Consider the following 17,208-nt stretch of genomic DNA (forward strand, 5'->3'; position numbering starts at 1 on the left):
ACATAAAAGCCTACAGATTATGTTTAATATTCCAGCTACATCAGATGAACTCTTCTCCAAGTTATTCCAAAAACACATAGAAATATATCACAATAATGTATCTTCATGTTCTACGGTCAAATACGGTGTTCCACAGGGATCAATACTTGGACCACTTTTAAAACATAAATCATCGTGGCTATGCTGACACTAATACAAACACCAACTGAATACATTTACTCAAGTACTGTACTTAAGTACAATTATGAGGTAATTGTACTTTACTTGAGTATTTCCATTGTCCTATTTTATACTTCTACTCCACAACATTTCAAAAGGAAATATCATACTTTTTATTTATTTCACAGCTATAGTTACTAGTTTCCTTTTCAGATCAATATTTTATATGTAAATCACATGATCAGTTTGTTAAATATGCATTATCATAGGTTAGACTGTTCAACAGGTCTACCAGGCCAACATTAAAATGCCGCCTACATGTACACATATATACAACTATGTGTGATAAATTCACTCTAAATTGGGACATTTTGCATAATGAGTACTTTTACTCTTGATACTTTAAGTACATTTTGCTGACAATATATTTTTACTTAAGTAAGATTTTGAATGCAGGACTTTCACTTATTTTTTCATTGTGGTATTGCTATTATTATTTAAGTAAAAGATCTGAGTACTTCCACTGCTGCGTTATGTGTTGCGCATGTAAACACCATACATCCAATCCAGGTTTCTCAACAACCTGGGTACTGTTAAAATCATGTAAACAGTGATATAAACAACCAGGTTTCTCATGTTCCATGTGAACGTCATTTCCAGAATATGATCAAAACCAGGATACTCGTGTGCATGTAAACATGCTCAGTTGTGCACACTTGCCCTTAGTGGAATCATTATTATATGATATATACTTTATATACTACTGGGAGTTTTAATCTGTAGAATTTAATCATATTTTAAAAATTTGCTCTGTGTGAAAAATCAGAATTTCCAAAGTAACTTGGCATATAAATGTAGTAGAGTACAAAGTACAATGTTTTCCTCTAATATTTAGTAGAGTCAAAGTATAAAGTAACATCAAATGGAAATACTCAAGTAAAGTAGAAGTAACTCAAATTTGTACTTACAAATTATACTGTACTTGAGTACTTATTTAGTTTCAACCACTTAGTTTAGTTGTTTAATTGTTGCAGAAGTAGAACTATGACAATAAAAAACAAGTCCTCAGTGGCTTTAAAAGAGAGTTACTTTAATAAAATAGAAATTATATCAGCTGGTCATACAAATGTCCAGTTTAAAAACTCAAAACTTAACACATTAAAAATCACATAAAATATTATTTTTGAACACTTTGAACACCACAATATCAGACATTTACCCATCTAATTGAATTATTAAACAGATATATCCTTTAATTAAAAAAAACCCCAACAAAACGCTACATTGCAGTGCATCTCTCGAACTGGTATAGCTGCATTGTTGTCAGTAGAGACTGCATAGGAGTAACATTAATGTGCAAGTCTGCTGTGAGTGGAGTGAGTGCAGGAGAGATGGAGAGAGGAGCTCCTCAGACGATGTTGTGGAGGAGAGCGACGGCAAGAGCCATGAGGGTCAGAGAGGAGGAACAGGCAGACGCAGAGGATTCAGTCTCTGTGAAGGGCTCTGTGTTTAGGAGCATCCACTCCTTCTCCGTGTGTAGTCCCTGTTTGTCCAGCTCAGGACCCAACAGCCTCCGGATCGTCTCATAGTATGTATTCAGCCATTGCAGCTGGAGGGAGAGGAGACAACTCTCAATGAAAGTCAGGCCAAAAGATGATGAAACATAAAAGCCTACAGATTATGTTTAATATTCCAGCTACATCAGATGAACTCTTCTCCAAGTTATTCCAAAAACACATAGAAATATATCACAATAATGTATCTTCATGTTCTACGGTCAAATACGGTGTTCCACAGGGATCAATACTTGGACCACTTTTAAAACATAAATCATCGTGGCTATGCTGACAGTGATGGAAAAACAACTCATATTGTTGACTCAAGTAAAAGTAACAATACTACAATGTAAAAATACTCCAATACAACTCCTCGTAAAAGTAAAGTATTATTAGCTAAATGTACTTAAAGTACCAAATGTAAGTACTCGTCTGCAAAAAAGTGGCCCCTGTGCTAGACAGATTGTTATAGTTTTACATTTTTAAGTTATTGTTGCTATTCGACATGTATGTAGCATTTTATTGGTCAAGGTGTAACTTATTTTAACTACTTTATATACAGTTATATACAGGTAGTTTAATACAGCAGCATATTGCAGCCACCATACATAAAAAGCTGATTGTATCTATGGACATCAACTGGATCTTTTTCTTGTTTTAATGACATATGGAAGTTACTTACCAACTTATCATGTTATAATGAGAAAAGTTTGTTTTTTAATTAGATATGATCATTTTTTGAGATAACAAGAACATTTTGTGATATAACAAGATAAAGTGGTATGTTGTTACGACAAGAAAAGTTTCGCGTTAAAACGGAATAATTTAGTATCTTGTGATAAGGAGAAAAGTATGTCATCATAACATGAAACTATCTGTTTAGGGGTTGTGAGACTCTTCTCAAATTTCTGCTTTTTTGTGACATATTTGATAATCTGCCTCTTCTTGAATCTAAGGTTTAAAAGGGAAATCTCTCTTTGTTGAAACTGTCGATGACTCAGAGACACCTGAAATGTGTTTTTGGGTTGGGAATCACTTTAGTCTTTCACAATACATTGTATTTTATATGGTTTTAATGTAAAGTTTCAATATGAAAAATAAGTGGTAACTACAGCTGTCAGATAAATGAAAAGGAGTAAAAGGAACAATATTTGCATCTGAAATTAAGTGGAGTAGAAGTATAAAATGTAAATACTCAGGTAGAGTACTGGCACTTCAAAACTTTACATGTACAGTAGTTGAGTGAATGTATTCAGTTACTTTCCACCACTGTATACCAACCACACTCAGATCTATATTTTCCTGTAACAGCTTCTGCTTTAAATGAAAAGAACGAAAATATAGAAGTTGCTTTCACACGTGGTTTTGTTTTCTTAAAGAATGTTTTGGTCACTGAGTTACAGAGAACCTTCACCCCAAGCATAAAGGGGGATTTTAAGAGGAAATGAATACTAATAGGGCAGGAAAATTAAAGACCCAGTCAGTGTCACACTCTTATACCCAAAGGTATTAACAAATCAAAACAGGAAACTGATCATATCTGCGGGGGAAGTAAACTTTCATTACCGCTTGTTGTGCTTGTTGCCAGTTATTTAATTAATATTTCAGGTGAGCACTTCTTAGTAGCTCTTTTAAAAAAGACACAGTGGTGAATTTGCCGGTAACTTCTGATTATCATCTCAACAGGAAGTTAATTATGCAGCTAAATACTATTTTATACTATATACAGAAGCTGAGCTGTGCAGTAACAATTTAAGGGAAGCCTGGACCAGTAATGGTCTAATGACAAAGGAAATAGGAACATTGCTCTGGCTGGTTTTAACTCAGATAGACAGTTGGCTGATTTTTACTTAAGATTTACTCAACATTTCAGACTCACCAACTCTGGTAAGAGTCCAGGGCCTGACAATATCTGCTGCCAGGTTCTTAAAACCTGTGCTGAACAGCTGTGCAGCATCTTTCATATTATTTTTACATTATCTCTTCAGCAACAGAGGGTCCCCAAGTTATGGAAACATTCCACAGTAAGATTTCAGGATTTTATAATAGGCAGGTGTTCAGAAAGGCTACTTCCCTTCTGGAAGATCTGGACAGAGTCTGAACTGTTACCCTCAGGTCATCGGTTGAAGGTGCCCGTTATGAAGACTAAGAGATATGAGGTTTCCATTGTCCCTAATGCCCTTCAATTGTTAAATGGTAGATAGTATTTTACTGTTGTTTGCACAGACTGCTCATGTGACTTCTGCACTTTGATCTTGATGCTGAATGAACTCCTTTAAATCACTCTGTCCACTATGTCCTGTTGTTTGTTGCTGTCCATCAGTGTTTTGATATTTTATGTGTTTTTGTATGATTTGTGTGTTTTTGTATATCTTGGCTGCAAACCAATTTCCCCGTAAGGGACAATAAAGATAATTTGAACTTTGAATATTAGTTATATTCCTTACCTGTACTGAGCTAAGAAGAGAGGTGTCAATCAGTTTTCTGTCATATGGAACCAGCGACACGGTGTCAAAGGTCAAGTAGTTATTACCATACTGAGGTGAAAGAAAAGCACATTGAGCCAGATGTTATTCACAAAGAAACAAACTCACGTTGCTCATATGAATTAATAACGTGATCACAGACGATCAGAGCTCTGACTTGGTTTCTACCACTCTGTAGCTACCTTTGTTCGGGCGGGTACAATCACTGCAACGTCTTCAATCCGGATCCCAAAGTCATTCTCCTTGTAATATCCAGGTTCTGAGATAAAAACGAAGATATTTTTTCACATCACATGTAGTACTTTTTCTGAACTACATGTACTGCTACTAAATGTACAACATGTAAAGTTAATTTCCCTTAAAATGAATTTAATGTTGGGTTATTTTTAGAGGATGTGAACTTATAGAAAAATCTCACCTATAGATGTAAACATGCCTGCTCTGAAGGGAATGTTGTTGCCTTGAAAGCCAACTGGCCCTGGAAATATAATGCAATATTACATAATTAAAATACAGATTATATGCCAGAGTGAGTGAAAACAAAGCTTAGAATACATTCTACATTGTTTTTACTGTTATACATGTTATTATTAATGGAAGTTGGGTGTTTTACTGTAAATCAATATTCATCCATATGTTCCTGCAACCCATCATGCTGTGCGTTGCCATTTAAATGGAAAATGCTCATTTTTGTTCAAGATAAGAACTACATCCTGTGGCTCATTCTCCTAAATTATTCAGGGGTTTTCACCTTCTTTTAATCAAGCAAAGTAAGTATCACATTAGAAGACGGTTTGCTTGGAAAATTAAATGTGTGCTCAAACATGCAAATTACTTGTCAGCTTTTTAATTTTCTCCCTCTCGGTTATTAACGTCAATTTGATGTAAAATGTCAAACAGCCTCTCAAACATCGCAATCATGATGCTCTTGGGCACCATGGTTGAATGATTTATGCATTTGAAATATATTTCAGAGGATGGATTTTTGTTTTAAATTGTGTTATTATAGGTCAATAAAAACATCGCTACTGTATACAATAAATTAAAGCTGCAACAATTAGTCAATTAATGGATTAGTTGCCAGCTATTAAATTAATAGCCAACTACTTTGATAATTGATTAATCGTTCACATTCTCAAATGTGAATATTTTCTGGTTTCTTTAGTCTTCTATGACAGTAAACTGAAGTGTAAACTGGAGAAGAGAAGACATTTGAGGATGTTTATGCTTTGGGAAACAATGATCAACATTTTCAGCATTTTATAGGCCAAACAACTAATCAATTAATTGAGAAAATAATCGTCACATTAATCAATAGTGAAAATAATCGTTAGTTGCAGCCCTACAATGATACATTTCAAACCTGAGTTGTAAATTGTGAAAAACATGGAAAATAAAGAAGGCCGTACACTCATGAACTCCAAAGTAGTTTCCAACACCGTGTCCTGTGCCGTGGCCGTAGTTCAGGCCGACCTCCCACAGCGCCCGACGGCCGAGCATCTCCATGTTGACACCTGTCGACGGACAAACACCACACATAGAGTCAAACACAGATGCAGACACATCTACTCAAACAACAACAGCAAGTGGAGAAACAGGGCTCTCTAGTGGTTAAACTGGGAAAAGTTTCAGGATAGAAACTGAAAATTGCATTTTGACCTTTGAATGAATGAATGAATTTTATTCCCACCTCTTGTTCCTGAAGGAAATATGGTTCGAGATATCTCGATGTTTCCCATGAGCACTCGAGTGAAGGCCTCCTGTGAAGCGAGACATATGGTTTAATGGCAGAGAGGTTTATTTTAAAGGAATATTTTGGATTATGTAACATTAATGGTTTGTGAAAGAATATATAATATTTAACATTTAATATTACTGCAAAGAATTTAACATGACTAATGCTAATAAAGAAAAGATTCAGTGGGAGCAGTTTTTTGTATCAGAGGAGAGATAACAGTCCGCTGATCAACTGCAGTATTAAATGCTCTATCATCTCTCATGTTTTGATGGAAAAAAATGTAAATATCCCTTCAAACAGTCACAGTGTTACCTTTTGCATTGCTGTCGGGGTTCCCCAGTGAACTGTCCGAGTGATGTCAGTGGTCCCGTCTCTGTGGTGACAGACAGGATGACTCATTTCAAATGCAACTGATGTGAGGTGTGACTGGAGAGTGAGAGTTTGTTTTTACTCACAGATACTGGCCACCAGAGTCCACCAGGTACATCTCATCAACTGTCAACCTCCTGCTAGTGTCTTTTGATGGGCTGCAACACAGATAAACAGGAAACAATAGAAACACTGCACCTCTTTTGTGGTGGCTTTAGGACACGTTAAGGATCATATCAGTGTTTACAACATTTTAGCACATTAGTTACATATAGTTTATGTTAATGCTGACCTGTAAATCTTTAAAAACGTCTCACAAATTATAGTGTCATTTTTAAAATAGGCTCAGTAATTTCCTAAAACAGCTGAGAATTGTAATTCTTGTCGAATGTTATTCAAACAGGAGCAAAAGGTGAATTTGTGTAGTGAATATTTAAGGCAGCAGGATGGTGTATGTAGGATTGGCACAAAATAAACTACAGCGCACATGTTCATGGCACTGAAGGAATATGTCAGCCAGTGTGACAGTGTGGCTCATTGATGTGCTTTAATTGTTTATTTTAGCAGTAGAGCTGTTTGGCTCAGAGGAATAAGATATATCACGCTTTGGCTACACAGACAGAATACTTGTTATATCTCGTTGTTACTTGTGCCATGGATTTGTTAATTCATTTAGTCTATAATGGAAACATGAAAGCAGATAGTTAGTAGTATGTTTTTGTTTTTGTTTTGTTTTTACAAAATGAAAGAAACTGAACAACAGAGACGGTGATAACATATTTTCTGTCCACCGACTTTCAACAAGTAGATCAGCCTGACTGGATACTGATCCAGTACTCTATGGCTGTAGGGCTGGTAGCTTTGCTAAAGACAAGTTTATGCAGGTAGTCAATGAAACTAAAACATAGCGTACGCAGATATAAGTAGTGTGACATCAGATTTGCCTGTGCAATATTCCACATTTATCATACAGCAATAAGACAACAGAAAGAGGTTTGCCACTTAAGAAATTATTACGAGATATAGCCATCGGAGAAAACAAAAGTGCTCTCCTCTTTCTGTTTTGTTTGCACAATGGTTGATGCATTTTCCCGGGAGATTGTACCCGGTGGCAGACAGAAATGCGTAGTGAAAGTAAGGCTTACAGGGAACCAATCTAAACACCAATGGTATCATTATTCTATAGCCATTACACTGTGCAGTCAATATTTACTTCATAATGATAAGTTAAAGCAAAAAAAGTTGCCTATTTCCACTTTAAATCTCAGATGTCTGAGATGTCTTTAACACACAAAACTGAGGTAGAAAATCAATTTAAGAACTTATATTGAAAGGCAGAAAAAACACTGTTGCATGAAAAACAAAGATGAGATATATGATCTAAATGACAAAGATGAGGTCAGAGGAGCAACAGTGAGAGTTAATTTTACCTGTAATGGGCAAGTGCAGCATTGGGTCCGCTTGCAGAGATCGTCTCGAAGCTTGGGCCTCTGCTGTCCTTCTGTTTGCTGTAATGATGTTCATATTAGCTATGAAACCCGAATATTAACGAGGTGTAATTATAACTACAGTATTCTAATCACTAGACTTTCACATATTTTTATCAAATTAATAACAATTTACTTTTATTTTACTTTATGATAGACTTCTTGACTTCCTGTTCAGCAGATACTGTATCTCACATGCGTGCTCACCTGCGACATTTATCGACATATGCTGCAGCAGTCAGCTCAGTCTCCTTCCCCTCGGGCACAGCCTTCTCCAGCCACATCAGCAGCTGGATGACCGCGACTGCATCTCTTATCTAGACAGATTGACACAGTGACGAGGCGAGTGTCAGCTAACGTACTCTCAGCATCAATCACAACTACATAAAACATACAGACTGAAACTTCACATGACATGTTGCACGGCAGCTCAGACATCTTTGGACAGGGTGACAAATGTATGAAGTTGTGTGTTCACTGAAGTGTTCGAGCGCTCAATGAAAACCATTCATAATGTCCTGCTGGTTTGACAGCGAAGATTGATTAATGAATTCCTGGAATAATAATGCTTTCACATTAAAGGCTTAGAGGCTTACATCTGTTTTTTGTTATTTAAGCTTCACAAAACATAACAAGAGTTTGTAATTATGTGTGTGTATGTAGCCTACATGTGTGTCTTGGAGTGTGTGTCTGTGTGTGTGTGTGTGTGTAGATGACATACGTGAGCATCCCTCAAAATTTGCTGCTCAGTCTCATCTTTCACAGCTTTAGCCGTCAGCACAGGAGAATAGGAGGTTGTCATTAGTTTCTCCTACATGATGCAGAGAAACAAAAATAATTAATGCAAAAAAATATGAACTATAATACTATTCACCTTTTTGCATGCATGTACTTCCAAACACTAGATGGATTACAGCTGTTGTAGAGGAATAAATTGTTTATTAGTTGCTGGCAGCTCAGGGAAAGTGATTGATGATGTTGCAACATAATTGTGGTTTGTTGAAACATGAACTTCTTTTCACATATGCAGCTTGATGATCTACAAATGAATTAACTTGACTTATTTAAATGATCTTAAACCTAAATAAATTGATTTTTAACCCTAACCCAAAACATAAACATAACACCTTATAAACGTTGTTGTGGCCTACGTGTTAGCAAGCAGCTGCCTGTTAACACGTCTGTGTATCATTCATTCATTTGGAATCGTGTTTTTGGACAAAAGTAAGTCCAATATTCACTCTCGCTTTAGCTCTATTTCAGTCTCCATCAACTCATGAGTAACTCTTTAGTTGCTAAATGTTCCACTTTGTTCACCAGCTAGTTGTTAACTTTGTCTCTCAGCTGTTTGGTGCACGACAGGTATCGTACAACCAGTTTATCAGAGCTTTATTATCTCTAAAATCATCTGCCTGCTGCTGCTGGACATTGATGAGAGCGCTGAGACCGAACCAAAACAATAAAGTTGTGGGTTAAAATCAAAAAAGTGCTAAGTGACTGCAGAGTCTCATGTTACTCGTAGTCATTTGATCCATTTTTAATATGAAAATATTGATTAGTGCAGCTTTAAAGATCCCAGCAGGGACACATGGTGCTCCTTTAATACAGCAGCAATACAGCAACACAAAAAATCCTTATACTGCATGTACATGTTGACAGATTTTTATTTTAAAACACAGATAGAGAATAAAATGATGAACAGTATATCATGACAAAAGCCAGCAGACATACCTGTGGTGTGATAACCTCATAAAGTGCGTAGTTTGTGTACTCTGTACCGACCCACACTTTGACCCCCGGCTTGGCCACGTATTTCTGGAGGACATCTCGGACAGAGTCGTAGCTTTGTAGCTTCACGCAGAGGGATCCATTACAGGAGGAATTCAGGTACACCTTCAATTCCTCCGTCACTCTGTCCACGTGTAAAAAGAGCCTGGTAGATGTGGAGGTGTGACAGAAGAAAACGTACAAGAAGTAAAACTCAAGAACCACTGACAATAGATTTGTATTGAGCATATGTAATGAGAGAAACAGACACATAAAGAAGATAATCTGAAAGGACGTTCATTTATAATCCCTGAAAAATGGATTTACCAGATCTCCTCCATTGTCAGCAGTGTGTAGGAGTAGAAGAAGGGATTGTATGGGATGTCGTTGCCGCGCAGATTAAACAGCCCTAAAAAACAAACAAAAAAAAAAGCACCACCCCTGAGTGTGAGCTACATTCATTTACATCATCTGCTAGATCCACCTGAGCCAAGGCGCACTGTTTGCATCTAATGCTTGTGTCTGACATACGTAACTTTCAGTGCGTCCCTGTCGTTGGACAGAGACACACAAGTTCTGAAATCAGAGGTCAGTGTCCTCAGCAGTCTTTCTGTGTGTGTTATGAAGTAGATGCTTTTGAATAATTCACTGTTCATTTACAAGGTGATGAACTGAAAGTCCAGTCTAAAATTCAAATCAGTTGAATAATCAGATTGTTGTCAATAGTAATGAATAATAAAGTTAAGTGAACAGATAAATTCAAGTCATTATAGCATTATTATTATCATCTTTAAAAAACATTATCAACACTTATTTTAAAAAAATAAATCTAAACTGAATCTTTTTGCCTCCTTGAATCTTTTTATATGATATGAGTCTTTTTATTTTTCAGCAATGTTTGAACATTTTCAGGATTGTACTTCACTTTTCATTTACTTCATTTTTAGGAAAACTGCACCCTATTTCAAAACCGTTACAAAATCCAGGTTTCCTTTTTCAGATCCTTTTCAATTACTGATCATAATTTTAGCAATAATTTAGGTATGGTCATATGATAATGTTACTGTACGTTTTTAAAGGCAACAAAAAGGAACAAATTTTGTTTAAAATGATTTGACATGTTTTTCTTTTTGTAGTGATTCTCATTATGGGATGAAGTGCTGCATGTTTAAAGGACCAGTGTGTAGGATCTAGTGCCATCTAGGTGGTGAGGCTGCAGATTGCAACAAACTGAATACCCCTCTCCTCCCTTTATAAGTGTGTGTTCCAAGCCAGTGTTTGTTTTTTCTCTTCTGGGCAACTGTAGAAACATGGCGATGCAACATGGCGGGCTCCGTAGAAGAGGACCTGCTCTCTATGTAGAAATAAAGGGCTCTTTCTAAGGTAACAAAAACACAATGATTCTTGTTTTCAGGTGATTATACACTAATTTAAAAAATACTTATGAATATTATATCATATTTCTGTCAAGTCCGTTCCACTAGATGCCACTAAATTCTACACACTGGTCCTTTAAGTCAAGCTCAAAACTATTAACTGATTGTCTTGAGAGAAAATTTTAATTATATTGATGATGGTGAGGAGCTACATGTTCAACAAGACACTGATCTGAAATGAATATATTTATTACATTTATTTGTTCTTCAGGCTCTGTGCTTCAGCACATTTAATCTGAAATAAAGTAATAGATATTATATTAAAGTGCCAAGTTGCAGCTATAATTTGAGTAGGTTTGTGTCTGTGTGGAAAAGACTGTGTGGGAAACAGTCTGAAGAACAAAAAATGTGTCCATCTGTTCAAATACTTACCAAATACCGTCTGGACTGTATAAGAGGCTCACATTAACTGCTTTTTCCGGTGAATTCATCAGTGGTTCAAGGAAAACAATTTTGTTTAGTTTCTTTGGCAAAGTTTGAGTTACTTACAGGCTGTTTCATCGAGCGCTGACAGCAGAAGAGCTGTGGGCTCATAAGGATTGTCCCTCATCTGATGCCGTATGTGCTCCACTTTCATCTGCCAGGACCTTTCTGTGGACACACACACACACACACATTTGACTTTTATTTACGTCCACACGGCAAACACTTAATGCTCATTTGACTGTCTCCTAAGGAAGTTAATAGCAGCACTCCCTCTCTAAATGTGATGCCCCCTGCTGCACACAACAGTGTTTTTTTTTAGCAAGTTAGCCCTTTTCATTGACATTCTTGTCGTCTGCACACTGCTTATCACTTTATGGACTCTACCCAGACTTCCAAATATGAACACAAGCAATTATATCCAAGCCATATGAGACAGCATTTCAAAGTACTTAAACACCTTTATCCAGATTATACACAAACATACACACACACACACAAGCACACACAGACCATTAGGTTTATGATGCTCTCCATTTGTCCTTTCTTTGACCATAAAGACTAATTAGGCACAAACAAGTCCAGACAACTTCCTTATAGCCCCATAGCCTTTTCCATTCCCTCTGAGTTAGTATTTGATCTGTCAGTCAGCCATAAAAACATGAATGAGCTGTTTATGGCTGTGTTTGTGGAGCCGCTTAGTGCTTTCTGTCCAGTTTTCAAGTATTTATCAGCACATAGATAAAGGGTACCACACAGGCAGACTAGCAGACGACAGTAGAGACACAAGCTCACACACACATATCCAGAAACTCACGTATGACTCTGTCTGGCAGGCGCGTGAGTTTTTCAGGTGGGATGGGTGGCCTTTCCTTCCACACTTTGTCGACCAGGTTATTAGGAATGGACTTCATGCTGCGGTTGCTTGACTCCAGATTGATGCTGTACTCCTCCTGCTTTTCTAATGGAGGAAATTGCAGATGATTAGATGATACTGAACCGAATCGTTCACAAGTAAACAGTCTGCATGGCGTCTGGAGGCTGTGTCAATAATTTTCCATCTTAGTTTGACGAGCACTTTATTGATGTTAACCTGGACTGACAGGATGGAGACAGAACAGAGACTCACTGAGGGAGAAGAGGAAGGGATCAAAGCCGATCTTGCCACCCGATGGGACCTCAGAGATGAGCCACTCTGCCACGCTGCTGATGGACACTGGGGAACATCACACATGACAGACTGTAGTCAAGTTACTATTGACTTTAGAGGATGTGACAGAACAAAAACCAGCTGGGCTACCTGTGGTGAATATCGTGATACCTCATAACAACATTCAAAATGCCAGTTGGATGTGTATTAAATCAAATGAGTAGAAATTGCTTTGTATCAAAATGTGGACTAAAAGATTAGACCTTCAGTATATGTCAGTTTCACTAAACTGCAGTAACATTTTGTACACTACAGTTTCTATCAATGTGATCAGCATGTTAAAGAAAACATAAGCACTTTTTGGCTAAACTATTGCAAATGTGAAGGTTTGAAGGTGCAATGTGCAAAATATGAAAGCAATAATTTACAAATTATATAAATTATTACATTTACACACAATGAAAGGTCACTTTCTGGCCTGTATTCTGTATTTTCTCACAAGGTGACAGGAGTTAATGATTAAAGAGAGTTACTTTTCAAGTAAAGTATAAGACTGGTGTTGTTGTCTTAGTGTCTAGACATCCAATGAAAAGATCTAAACTCGTCTCTCAATACTTTCCAACTTCCCTTCTCTTTCCTTCTCTGTGGTTCCCAAAACCCAAACCCACTGGTTCCTGAAGATCTTTAAAAACAGGTCACAAATATATAGTTTTATTTTCTAATAGGTATTTTCCTGAAACAGCTGGCCATTGTATGTTTTAGCAATTGCTATTCAAACAGGAGTAAATACTGCATTTGTTATTTTGAGCTGTGGATTAATACACAATTAATGAGCAAGTGAGTATTTATGTGGGACGGAGTCATAATAAACTACAGTGCTCATGTTCACTGTAATATAGAAATATTACAATTACACACAGCCTATGCAACAGTGTGGCTCACTGATGTGTTTTTAATAGTTTTCGCACAGCAATGGATGAAATATGTCAGACTTTGGCTGCACAAGTAAAATTTGGTTGTGGGATCAGTTCACTGTTGGTTTTGGACTTTCCATTGAAAGATTTGATGATAATAAAAAAAGATATAGAATTTCACCAACCTTAACGTTTAAGAAAACAGACAAAACAAGCAAATTATGAACACACATTTAAAAATATGACGACACATGTGGCATAAAACAGGGAAATGTAGAAACGTTGCAAGTGTCTTATAAAACGCTAAAGCTTGGTGTAGCCGATATCGCCAATGACGCATTCAAACATAAAATGAAAACTGCTCACTTGTTTTTGAACATATGACATTGACAAATGTATAAGTGTTTTACTTGGTTGCTTGGGAATTCTCTTGTTTTTGACTCAAATCTGTTTCCATTTTATTAATGTTCATGACTCAAACTCAGGCCATCTGGATGTCCCAGAGTGTTTCAGTATTTTTCTTACTGTTTTTGCTGTGCATTTTACACCACATACAGTGTGTGTTGTGAAATTGGAAAACATGTTGATTAATTTACTTGCAATTTATTTATTTGCAGTGTTTTGTTTATTCTCATTTCTGCCTCTGTTTTGTTAAAATTATTATTTCTCTACATGAACGCGCTTAAACTTACTAAGTTGGCCTTTCACTGCAACAAAAGCTGCTTCATGTTAAGTGCAGAGTGTTATAAATATGTGAACACCAGCATCACATGTTCTGTGTTACGAGTGTACAGAAAGACAGAACATTCACTGAGTTTAGCTCGTTTGTGAACTATTTTTATCATGTGAATCCTGTAATGATAGGCTCAGCATTTGTGAAGCTATTTTTACTCAACAACATCAAAACCACAAAGATTTGACTGGAATCCATATGACCTGCATTGTCATAACAAGTAACAACAATATGACCATGCCCACCATCTTTTTCCAGTTCCCAGTTGCAGTCCATCTGTCTCTCAGCTTGAACCCAGTAACGGCTGTCTGTCCACAGGGCGGCCTTGGTCTGAGTAACTACGGCAGTGCCTGGGGAGAGGCGGGACAGAAGCTGCGTTATGGAGAAGCCAGTAGTGACAGTGAATTACAAATGCCTATAAATGTCAGAGTTGACTTCAAGCAATGCGTGATGGGCCAGCCAATCGTGAAAAATGTATGTGTGTGTTTGGGGGAAACAGGAAGGTTAAGAGGAAACACAGATTGAAATTGCAACCTGGTGATGTGTGGTGGATATATAATCAGAATTTGTAATCTTGTACATTGTTATTCCACTGCTGTGCCCTCACATGAGAAAGATGCACTTATAACAAGTAGCAACAGCTCAGTATTTCCCAGAATCCAGATCTGTATGTCTGATTCTTAATGGAGGTCCGCAGAAAGCTGATAAATGAGTCAATTGACAGGAAATATGACTTTGAAAAAGGAGTTTGGTGTAAACAGCACTTTACTGAATTGTAATTTGTCTTATCCTTCCATCTATGAAAAAGCTGAGTACAGAATTATGTGTGATCATTAATTCTTAGTGTTTGAAACAGATCTGGTGATTTACTGGTCAAGTTACTCCGCGAGGGAGTGCGCTGATAAACGAGAAGATGCAGTGATGCAGTGCAACGATGCGGTGAGAGCCATGAAACTGAATTGAACAAGGAGCAGGCTCTATAGTGAGGATGTGGGATGAAAGTAGAGGAGCTGCATGACCACAGCACTCAGACGTGGGGAGTTGAGTCATGGGGAGGAGGAGGAGGAGGAGGAGGAGGACGACGACGACGACGACAACGAAGAGGAGGAAGAGGCAGGAAAAGATTATACCTGCGGAGCCTGTAAAGCCGGTCATGAAGGCCATCCTTGCATCACGTGGTGCAATATACTCACTCTGACAGAGAAACAGAATATGTGAGCATCACAAAACACAAACACACACACACAAACACACAAACACAAGGTTTAAACCCTTTTAAATTAATTATGATGGACAGCAAATGTACCAGGTGAGCGTCGGTGCCGGGGATAATGTAGGCAAAGATATTCAAGGAAACCATTTGCTCTCGTAACTCCTGCAGCCGAAGAGTGGTATTTACTGCTGTGCTGGGGAGGTACTGTAACACACACACACACACACACACACACACACACACACACAGACAGAGACAGAAAGCGTGAAAAGTCTTTAGCTTTAATCAAAACCTGAAGAGCTGCTGAATCAGTCCTTTCTGTATCTCCCACTGTAATCATTAACTGTTGAACTTGTGCAGTAATAATTAACCATAACTGTATAAAACTCATGCAACACGTTTCATGAGAGGCTCGTTTCTTTTTATGACATTTATGTAATTAGATAATAAGCCTGTAATTAAATAATAAGCCTGTCATGATCACACTTGCTCCCACTCGTCCATTGATTCCATTGATCTTACCGGCGGGGACAGAGAGCAGTTCCTCTCAGTCGACTCATATGCAACAGCAGGGATGGTGTTTCCTGAAACGAGAAGCACGTGCTGACAAGAGACAAGTGACACCAAGTAGTGTACTGAGCTGAGCTACTGTATGTGAGCACATTGTCAGATCAGCACATACTGACCCAGGGACTGTCAGAGCAATCTGTAGAATCAGATTGGACAAAAACATTCAAAGGTCGATCAAAATGAAGGACTCTGGACAAGCTCAACGGAGTCATGCAATTAGTCAGTATAGTGTAATGTAATCATGTCTGTGTATTATCTGTTAAACAGGGGAAAAGGCAAGAGTATTAGTCAGAGCCTTTATCTACTAAGTGAATAAACCAACGGGCACAGAAAGAACAGATGGTAATTTGTTATTCCCCCTTTGCAAGAGATGAGTGTTTTATATGTGACCATGTGACCACATATTTGTATAGACGGAGGGTTTTAAATACATGCAATCAGACTGATTTTAATTGCAAAGCAGTCCTGTTATAATAAACTGTTACAAGTGACCTGTTCTTTTTTTTTTATTTTTACACCACTTCACAGCTTCTGTCATTATCATAAGCAAATAGAAATATTGATCGTCCCTGTAGCTCAATACAAGTCTTCACACGGAGAGCAGAGACTTGACATTTCTGCACACAGATCAATTAGGAAAAAAATAGGAACTTTTTACCTGTTAGTGCTGCCAGAGATAGAGCCAACAGCCAGCCATAGAAAGGCATCTTGGCGCTGAGAGTCCGTCACGAACAGATTCACAACACAGAGTGGCTACAAAGCAGGTGCTCCGATGTATATGCAGCGTACGTGAGAAAGTGGGTGTGGGTGTCTGGTGAGAGATTGTGTGTGGGTGCCTGCTAGTAAGTGCACGACTGTCCTCTCTCTCTCTGTCTTTCTCTCTCTCCTCCTCCCCTGCCACCACTCACTACCTCTGCGGCCCTCTGATAGGAATCATGAGCAGTCGCTTTGGGGATAGATCTTGGCGCTCAGTAACATTTCTTTTCTCCTCATCATCATTTGACCTCTCATCTGTTTTTTCCTCTCTATCTTACAGAGTTGCTAAACCTTTTATTTCTTCATAGCATTGTGTTGCAACTCAGCAGCTGAGGGTGAGAGATTCCCACTAAGATGCCCAGCCATCTTTGATCAAATAAAAACACTTTTGTACTATTTTTATTTTAATAATATACGCCGATAAAATGCAAGATGCCAAAGCTGCAGTCAT

General features: G+C 37.7%; 1 protein-coding gene across 1 annotated transcript; it reads right to left on the bottom strand.

Moving 5' to 3' along the window:
- Positions 1-1,277: 1,277 nt before the first annotated feature.
- On the bottom strand, positions 1,278-16,968 carry xpnpep2 (X-prolyl aminopeptidase (aminopeptidase P) 2, membrane-bound). Its single transcript, XM_042419195.1, has 21 exons — positions 16,660-16,968; positions 15,954-16,015; positions 15,525-15,635; positions 15,349-15,412; positions 14,464-14,568; positions 12,551-12,637; positions 12,239-12,382; positions 11,488-11,589; positions 9,890-9,971; positions 9,527-9,728; positions 8,517-8,606; positions 8,003-8,112; positions 7,739-7,816; positions 6,395-6,466; positions 6,252-6,312; positions 5,892-5,961; positions 5,611-5,715; positions 4,620-4,679; positions 4,384-4,460; positions 4,163-4,252; positions 1,278-1,768 (listed from the first exon to the last, which is right to left on the bottom strand). The coding sequence occupies exons 1-21, from the start codon at positions 16,706-16,708 to the stop codon at positions 1,568-1,570; spliced, it is 2,022 nt and encodes a 673-aa protein (XP_042275129.1). The 5' UTR covers positions 16,709-16,968; the 3' UTR covers positions 1,278-1,567.
- Positions 16,969-17,208: the final 240 nt, after the last annotated feature.

Source organism: Thunnus maccoyii, chromosome 8 (genome assembly GCF_910596095.1).
Source record: "Thunnus maccoyii chromosome 8, fThuMac1.1, whole genome shotgun sequence".
In the NCBI taxonomy this organism is placed as follows: domain Eukaryota; kingdom Metazoa; phylum Chordata; class Actinopteri; order Scombriformes; family Scombridae; genus Thunnus; species Thunnus maccoyii.